At 43.4% G+C, this 10,000-nt stretch overlaps 1 protein-coding gene across 7 annotated transcripts in view; it reads right to left on the bottom strand.

The window, feature by feature from the left end:
* LOC147024547 (C-Jun-amino-terminal kinase-interacting protein 4-like) overlaps positions 1-10,000 on the bottom strand; it is a 200,888-nt gene that overhangs the window by 116,862 nt on the left and 74,026 nt on the right. For all 7 annotated transcript variants that reach the window (XR_015059080.1, XM_085884562.1, XM_085884563.1 and 4 more), the window contains one exon: positions 8,141-8,234. Coding sequence is in view for 6 of the 7 variants with exons in the window: in XM_085884562.1 (XP_085740688.1) it covers positions 8,141-8,234 (94 nt within the window). In the remaining variant the exon portion in view is untranslated. The remainder of the gene's footprint in view (positions 1-8,140; positions 8,235-10,000) is intronic.

The following is a 10,000-nucleotide window of genomic DNA, read 5'->3' as shown; positions in this document are numbered from 1 at the left end:
GGGGTCGCCGTGGAATTAAAATGCGGTTATAACTTTTTTCATTTCTACGTTCGCCGTAGCAATTCGACAAGCCGAAAAAAAAAATGAACCCACTCGTTTCCGTCCGTCTGGCCGCACGTTCGCCTTAGGGCCCCCCTGCGGTCGCCTTGCGGGCACCTTGAGGCTACCTTGCGTCTGCCTTGAAAATTTTACGGCCGCCGCAGGGTCCCCTTAAGGTCACCGTGCGACATCAAATCAAAGACCGTACGGCAACCACACGTTTTCGGTCTCCACAATTTCTAAATACGCCGTGCGGCTCCCCGAAAAATAAAAACATATGTGACTGCTATATTGTGTGACCGTGGAAATACTGCGGCCGCCGTATAATTGCTAGTGGCCATACATTTTGGAGACCCTACGGCCACCGTGGCAAATGTGACTTAGGCCTAATGTATGTTTTGTTTGTTTCTCTTTCAGAAACTGTCCAGCTGGTGATCTCACAGGATCTTTGTGTTGTTTCCTGCTTTGGTGACAATATGCCATGTCGTTGCAGCTGCTTTGGTTGAAGAGGAAACGATGATGGGACGCCTTATGTAAAGGTCATATCCTTCCCAAAAGATCCTGAGGAGAGGGAGAGATGGATATTGGCAATGCAAAATGAGAAAGCTTGAGGGGTGCTTAAAGGAGATATATATTTGTGAGACACATTTCAATTGTGATTGGGTGTCAGTTAGGGGTGGCAAACGACCCAAAGAACCCCCATCAATATTTCCTGGAGTACCAAAATCAGCTTTGAAGCAGGTGACCTCAGCCCCACGCCCAACATCATCTTCTACGTCAGAATCAAGAGCTAAGAAGATGCAGGCAGCTGATGAGGCTGCAGACAATATCCAAGATTTCGACCACTTCTGTGCTAAAATCAGCTCCTATTTTCCTGGCTTTAACATCATAAAAGACCAGGAAAACCTTTACCTTTCAAGAACTGATGCTACTGGACAAACGGTCAAGCAGTTCTTTCATTTCCAACAAGTTCACTCACCTTTTAGACTTCTATTCTTGAATAGAGTTGAAAAAGATGGCATTGAGGTGCCCAAACGACTTTTTCCTTTGCAGAAGAACAGCCTGCTCTCAAAATGGCCCCAGATTAGATCCATAACTGACCAGGTAAACATCTATGAATGCACAAGCAAGGAAATTCTTCAGCTAGTAATAAGCCAGCTCTGTTGGATGACTGAGGCACACGAGCTTCCTCATTTCACCTTCCTTCTGTCGCAGCTGCATCTTATGTTCAAACCTCTTGATCGTCGCCGATTTGATACTGATACTATGATTTTCGCAATGCAGCTTCACAACATATCACCCAGTGCATACAAAATGATTCGTCGATCTGGCTTAATCATTCTACCATCAACAAAAAGGTAAAACAGATGCTTGCTAGTAGTCAGCAGGACTCCAACCTCAAAACCTGGTTCGACCAGCTTAAATCACAGCAACGTTTGGTCAATTTAACGTTTGACGAGGTAAAGCTGGTCGAGACATTGCGATTTTCTGGAGGGCATGCTGTAGGATATGCTCAAAATGCAGCAGCGGGTGGTGAACACGAAATGCTTGTTTCAAATGCTAAGGTTGTCGAAGTTGCCTGCCATTTGGGTGGTCCACGCAATATGCTACGCATTTTGCCCTGCAAAAAACTAACTGCCGATCAGCTGAAGGAACTCTTTATCGAAGCTGCATCAGATGTAGTTGGTGCTGGCGGTACTGTGATTTCTTTGATATGTGACAATTGCAATACCAACCGCAGTGTTTATTCAAAACTTGGAGGACCAGGAAGTTGCCAAGTGCTGTCAATTCAAGAGCAACCTATGTTCTTCGTGTACGACTACGTGCACATCTTCAAAAATGTTCGCAACAACTGGATTACTGTTGATGGCAAGACACTCTCATTTGTCATAGATGGTAATGAGTACAAAGCTTACTGGAGTGATATTCAGAAGGTTTATGAGATCGACCGGGCTACTCCTATTCGCTTAACCAAGCTAACGCACACCGCTGTTTTCCCAAAGCCCCTTCAACGCCAGAGCGTACTATTGGTATGCCGTGTTCAATGACAAGACTGTCGCTGCTTTAAAGACCTTCAAGGATTCACTGGGCATCAGCGAAGGCACAATCATCCTCACCCAGATAATGAGTGAGTGGTTCAAGATGATGAACGTGAAAGACCGTTTCTCAGCTATCCATCTGCGCGACGAATCCAGACAGCCTTGGACAGCAGACTGTACAAGTTTCACTAGGCTGGAGCAGGCCTGCCAAATTATATCTACCTGCGCATGGCAAGGAGGTGGTGGTCGTAAGCTGAAGCTAACTCAGCAAACTGCTGAAGCCTTCACTGTGTCCACACGTAATAATGTGGATGCTGCCAAATTGCTTCTGGCAGATCAAGACTTTGACTATGTTCTTCCTGCTATATTTTCAGATGAAGCCTTGGAAAAGTTTTTTCGGCCAAGCCAGGCAAAGAAGCGGTGGAAACTTCTACATTGACGTAGTTGACATTATGGCTGCAGCTAAAATTGTAAATTTGCAGACACTCATTAAGCATGACATTATGCCCGAATCTAGTTCTCGTGTGATTGATTGCGACAAGAACTGTACAACTTCCATAAATCCAGATGAGCAAAGTGAACTCATTGACGAGATTACTCCTCAAGACACTCAGGATCTTTTGGGGTCTGACGATGCCCTTAAGCATAAAGTAGTTTATTTGGCCGGACACCTTGTTCATAAATATGGCGAGAGCACTGGTATGGAGGAAATAATTGATGATGAAGATGGTAACGAGGTGTCATCTGAGTTTCTAGATAATTTGAATAGAGGTGGATTGAGTGTGCCGACTATGTCAACCGTCTTTTTTGTACATAATGCCTATAATTTGTATGACAAGACTAAAATGCATTGCCGATTTCATTTTGCTGAGCTGTTATCCTCTGTAGATGCACCTTTAGCTAGTAGTAATGTTGCATGTACTACTTTAGCTAACATTCTATTGAAAGCTCATGTCCTCAATGTAAGTGACAAAGAAAAAGCTTTGGGATGCCTCAGGAGGCAAGAAAAGCTCTCCAACTAGTGATAGACATAGACATAGTTGTAATAGGCATAGTGTTGTGACATGCATATAATGTTTATGTAATACGATATATGACAATAAATATCACAGTTTGACAGCTCTACACACTTGCATCTTATTACAATCAGCCATCTCTCACCGTTTATGAGTTAGACACAAAAACGGGCAAAAAATACCAAAATTTAGTAATTGGACCTTGAAATATGACCTTTTGACCTTGAAGATGACCTCAGGTGGTGTTGAAAATGACACTATTGAGCTCACCATCCTCAAAAACCCCTACGAGGTGTGTTCAAAAAGTATCCAACCTTAATTTTTCGTGCGTAAACAAATGAAGCTTGGGGGCATGGTTTGGTGCACGTATGTAGGCGATCCTAATCCGTATGCGTGAATATTTTCCCGCCTGCAGAAGCTGTCAGTCGCCGACAGACCGCCGATGAGTGAGGAAGTGTAAGTGAGCGCTGTCGGATTTTCGTTTTTGACAAAATGACGGAAAAACTTGAACAACGCTACTGCATTAAATTTTGTGTAAAGCTTGGCGATTCCCAAGTGGAAACGATCCGCAAGATTCAACAGGCCTCCGGGAACGAAGCAATGGGCACCACACAGATAAAAGAGTGGTACAACCGCTTCAAAGATGGTCGCACATCAGTGGAAAGTGAAGCACTTTCTAGTAGGCCCTCAACATCCCGAAATGAGATCGTCATTGACCAAGTGAGGACACTGCTGATGCAGGATCGTCGAATCACGATCAGAGAACTTGCAGACAAGGCGGGCGTCAGCATTGGATCCGTTCATTCAATTGTGACTGATGATTTGGGCTTAAGGAGAATCTCAGCGAAGTTCGTGCCAAAGCTGCTAACGATCGAGCAGAAGCAACTCCGTTTGGAGATCGCACAGGACATGCTGGAGACTGTGATCAGCGACCCCAACTTCAACACAGTGATCACTGGCGATGAGACCTGGGTTTATGGGTATGACCCAGAAACCAAGTTCCAGTCATCACAAAGGAAGCATCCAACATCTGCGAGGGCAAAAATAGCAAGGAAGGTCCGCAGCAATGTCAAAGTCATGCTGACCTTCTTCTTTGACTCCAGTGGCGTGGTTCATCACGAGTACGCACCACACGGCACAACCATCACCAAAGAGTACTACCAAGAGGTACTGCGTCACCTTTGTGACGCTGTGCGACGCAAACAGCCAGACCTGTGGGCAGCGGTCAATTGGCAGCTCCATCACGATAATGCACCCGCCCATTCTTCACATTTGATACAGAGTTTCCTGGCCAAACACAACACACCTGTGCTACGTCAGGCTCCCTACTCTCCCGACATGGCTCCGTGTAACTTCTGGCTTTTCCCCAAGCTGAAAATGCCCCTGAAAGGGACCAGATTTCAGTCCAGAGAAGACATCATGCGAAATGCAACGGACCAGCTAAGCGCCATCCCAAAAGAGGCGTTCCAGTGCTGCTTCCGACACTGGCAGAACCGTTGGGAGAAGTGTGTGGCAGCCCAAGGGGACTACTTTGAAGGAGATTAGTGTAAGTTTGTTGTATCTGGATACGAGTATTTTTTATGAACAAAGGTCGGATACGTTTTGAACACACCTCGTATATGGATCCCGAGATCGTGTCTCTCGCCTTTCTAGAAGTCATTTTAGCCCCGGACTCAAGTTAATCCTTCAGAGTCAAGTTACAAACCCCGAGCATGGGAGGTTCCAGTCCTTCTCTATAGGAGTCTGTGGTGCAAGTGGACTACAGGCATGATTGTGTGAACTTCCGATAGAATTCTTAACCAACCAGAGATGAAGTGAAGACCTCGGAAGACAAGAAAATAGAATGTTGAGACACCAAGTAATTTGAATAATTAAAGAATAGACAAAAGTGTGGGCTAATTTATGATCAATGCCAGCACAGATTTTGGCAATATTGTGCTGCTGTCGACTTTCAAAATTTGCAAATACAAATGTCAAAACACAGTGTTGCATCGTTTATAATGTCCAAGGAATGTGTTTGTCAGAGGTGAACGACACTGTAAAATGTCAATAAGAACAGGAAGAGACGCAAACACAGTCAGGTCAATTAAGTCTCATTTTGATGAGAAAGTTAGCATTCAACCACAATTGAACTGACAAACACGAGGAAAGGCTTAATTGGTGCCCGATTTCCCCAGACAAAAGACATGTACAGCTGTGCATCATCAGCAACACCATGGAAAGTAAACATTAACCCTCTAGAGCCCCAGGGGTCATTAACCCTCTGACCGCATGCAATTTTGTTTGATTTTTTTTGTTCACCCAGAACATTTCGTGGGCTCTAGAGGGTTAAGACTGCATATGATGTGAAGAAAAGGATGAAGATACAAAGTGAATAAATATACCCATCAGAGATGGGGAATCCCCCACCATTGAAACATTTTTTTCAAGATAGCCACCCCTGTCGGCCATCTTGGATCTGGCCACGCCCAAAATCAAGAGGGTTCTTCCTTTTCAGGTGGTACATGTGTGACCCAAATTTCAAATCGATATGGCGAACAGTTTATGAGTTATTGCACTCACAGCTATAAATGTTGACACCCAGCCAGCCGGACGGACGGACGACCCGGGTGACAACAATATCCCCCTTCCGCCACGCGGCGGGGGATAAAAACTAGAACAGCACTCGGCAGAGCTTATACCTTGACAAGGCTGAACAGTTTATGTTTTGTATTCCACTGATAGGCCAGATCTGGATCTGAACCTGAACCAAAATCTAGTTGGCTTGTTCTTGTCACCAAACAAACTCATGTCAAAACCAGTCCATAACTTTTTCAAATATCATGCTATAAATCTTTTTTGGCCCCATCTCCTCAAATGGGAAGAATTGCTTAAAAATTATCGTATCCAGATCGAGATCTTCAACAAAATCTCATCAGTTCGTCTGTCACACACCCAACATGTCCACTAAGTTTTGTCCAAATCTGGTCATAACGTTTTGAGATATCCTGTTCACAGACAGACAACACAGGGATGAACACATAACCTCCATCCACATTCCGTGGCAGAGACAGTGGTCTTAGAACCAAGCCTTGAAGGATCTCAGTTGAGTTTATAATTGAATAGGACAATTGTTTTTCTACAAGGTCTAAAACTCGGAAAAAAGCTGCAATACAAATCACGCAGATACCTGCAGGCAAATACAAGAGACAACACCAGTCGTGAATTTAGACAACAAAGACATTTGTTCAAAATGACATAACTTGCTGGGGGATGCTGGGTACTGATGGCGTCATCTTTCTGACATCATTTTTCATTCCTTATTCAGCAGGGCGATTATGTATAAATTTCCTCCAATGCAAGGACTTTAAGAGATGGGGACTGTCCATGCTCTATCCTTAAAATGCCGATTGTTAAGCGATTAAGCAGCATGTGCCATTCTTAACCACCTCCACCGAAGGTGGACGGAGGTTATATAATCATCCCCATTTATGAGCAGGATATCCCAAAAAGTTATGGACAGATGAGGACGAAACTTGGTGAACAGGTTGGGTGTGTGACAAGGTCAAATTGATTACATTTTGATGAAGCTTCAGATCCAGATCAGGATACAAGAAATTTTGAAATTCCTCAAGTGATTCTTCACAATTGAGAGATAGGGTCAAAAACAATATAGAGCAGCATGATATTTCAAAAAATTATGGACAGGTTATGACAAAACTTGGCGAACGAGTTGGGTAGGTGACAAGAACAAGCCGATGAGATTTTTAAAAGATCTGGATGCAGATCTAGCCTATCAGTTGGATACAAAATGTAAACTGTTCAGCCTGGTGGAGGTATGCTGTATATGTGTGGGTTGTGAGATAAAAGTTGAACCAGTTTCAGGAAAAAAAAAAATCACTGATGCTGGCAGACGTGAAAATGGCTTCAAAGGATGATATAATCTACTTTATTAAAAACAGCTGATTGATCAAGTAGAATCAATACTGCAACCAGTCGCTGATCAGCAATATGAAAAATAATTACAAATGTTTATGTGCATAGTCTCTCTATTATGGTCGCTCTTAAAACAAGACTGAAAAGGTAAAAGATGAGAGTGCCATTTTAGGAATATCGAAAACTTCATATGCGTTCCTGGCTGGGAACTTTGGGGGTACTTGGAGTGTTCTTTCGTACATAAACGCTTGTAAATCGATGTTAAAAAAACATGAAATATATACATACATATAAAATACAATATAAAATACAATATAAAATACAACATCTTATATGTAAATACCAAAGAAATAAATCAATTCATCACCCTCTTCCTGGGTTCGGGGTGACTGTCGGTGGAACAGTGTGGCTGGTGGAAGGATTTGGGTTCTAATAGCGGGAACATCAGCAAAGTATGTGAAATCATGGATACAGGCCGCACTTTCCTCCACACGCCTTTAATTGTAGAGGCATCACCTCTGCCAACGAATCCTTAATGTTTTCTCAGGTTTTAATATTGAATGTAGGGCAAGAATCCTTAACTGTGGGCTTGTTTTCACCATCCGTTTAACTTCTGACCCGTCTTCTGGTATGTCTCAGGTGATGGGCTTTAAATGTAGCAATAACTCCCTGGTCTGTCAGCAGTATAAGTGAGGTCGTAATGGGCAGCAAAAATTCAACCTGAATGTTATCGCACCAGTCTTCAATATGCACTTTGGGGCAGTTTCTTAAGAAATATGTCATTAAAATTTCATACATACCGCTTTACACACACAATGCTTAAAAAAAAAGGCCGCTCATGTTTACAGACTGATCACCTTCCAGCAAGCGGGTGCGGAGCTGGATACATGCGCAGTGGAGTGAAAACCTATCTGCGCATCCTAGATGGTTCTCATTGGCTGCTGCTCAGCTGGAAGTAATTTGCGTGCACGGCTTAAATTTTTTCTTCCGATAGCATTGCAAAAATCTAATATTTTGGCCATAAACATTTCATCGTTATAAAGCGAATACGCGATATGCAAAATTTCGTTAAACGAGAACTTATTGTACTCAGAGCTGACAGAGCTGATTCTGAGTTCCCTCTCCCTCTACCTGGTTCTGGTGTCAAGTGGGCCTCGTAGCTCTGGGGTAGAGTCAATAATTCCTTGAACTTCTGTTGAGATCACACCTGATTCCAGGTCTGGAGCTTTGGGAATAACAAACAAACAGACAAGCATAAGCTGTTTTAATAGTGAAAGATATCAAGTATGAGAAAGAAAGATGTTTGAAAGAGCAAGTCACCTGATTTAAAAAACAATTCAGGAATGTGGATGAATATACAGATGAACAAACACAGGATAATTAATTTAACCAGACAACTTTTCAGAAGCTGAAAGTGGAAAAAGTCAGAGGCAAATAAACGAGGAGGAAGGGAAACGTACATTTATTAAGTAATTCAGGAGAGCTCAAAGATATTCCACAAGATTACACACTTAATAAAGAGATGGTCTGAGATCACTGTGCAAATGTCAGGAAATTAAAAAAAAAAAAATAATAATTATGGGACAAACACAGACAAACATAAGTGTCATCTCAAGTTGAGCAATCCCAAATCCAGGTGATACCTGTTGAAGAAAATAAACAAAGTGGCAATACCCCTGGGAGCTCACCTGGTGGCTGGATAAGAAAACCAGGGAACCACTGGTATGCGTGGATGATCCACAAAATATGTAACAGAGAAGAAAGTAAATAACCATGGATTATTTTTTAATGCAGTGTACAAATGTTGGTGCATCACGAGTGATAAAGGTTGTGGTCAAGTTTCATCACAAATGTGTGTGTGTAGTTTCTGAGAAGGGAGATAATACCTATTATGGGGGGTAACAACCCCATAGACGCCGCTTTTTCTCATGCCATGAACAAACTTTGGGGCATCGTGGGTGATGAAGGTTTTGTAGTTTCGGAGAAGAAAGCAAATACCTCTCAACAGAACCCTTTCATCTTCTCACCCGATCAAAGCTGGGGTACCCAAGGCAGTGATCTGGGCTCCATCTTATTCCTAATCTTCATCAATGTTCTATACGAATCTCTGAAAAATCCTCTTTATCTCCTTGCTGATGACTACTCTCATCCTTCTGAGAAGCCACTTCCCTCTCCTCAGACCTGGACAAAAATCACCAAATGGTCAAACACTTGGAATATGTCTTTCAATGCTGAGAGAAGTATGTGTGTGTGTGTGTGTGTCTGTGTCTGTGTCTGTGTCTGTCTCTCCCACCCATCCCCAAAAGGACTGTACTGCAAACCCTCCCATATACTTTCTCACCAATCCGCTCGAAGATGTTGTCAATCAAACTCTTGGGTCTCGGTCTCGGCCACGACCTCTCTTGAGCAAGCCACACTTCAAAGTTGGCCTCCAAAGCCAGACGCTGACTGGGCAACCTCCATGTGGTACCATTTGAAATGAGGGAAGGGAAGCATACACCAGAGACAGACTCGACAAAGTGCCCTCAGGTTATCGAGGAGGGAGACAAGTTTGGAAGCTCATTCTTAAGATTGGACAGATGTTGTTTTTTGGCTCTCCTGAGAGCAGACAAACATTTGTTGCAGGCTTTGTAGAATGATCTGAGGTTGCCTTTGAATCAGAGGAGCAAGCACCTGTCTTATCACAGAATTTAGAGTACCAAGAGCGGGAGGATGGGGAGGATAATTGAAGACGAGGTTCGATGAATCTCTGCATAAGAACAGTGTGAGGGGGAGGGGAAGGGAAAGCAGCGTGAGGGGAAGGGAAGCGGAGGGCGATAAAACGCACCAACAGCAACATTTTCTCTTAAACCGCTGGGTTCAATATAAAACTGGGCAGAAGCCTTTAAAACCATGCTATCTGCCTGGCAAATTCAAAACGAAACCGTCAGTCCTTAACAGGGAGGGAGGAATAAGCGGGAGCAGTGGGAGAGAGTGGGATAGGGGTGGAAG

The sequence above is a fragment of the Eptatretus burgeri genome, chromosome 6 (assembly GCF_056783735.1).
Source record: "Eptatretus burgeri isolate ZD-2024b chromosome 6, Ebu_testis_v1, whole genome shotgun sequence".
Classification (NCBI taxonomy): domain Eukaryota; kingdom Metazoa; phylum Chordata; class Myxini; order Myxiniformes; family Myxinidae; genus Eptatretus; species Eptatretus burgeri.
This window is presented reverse-complemented; position numbering and strand designations above follow the sequence as displayed.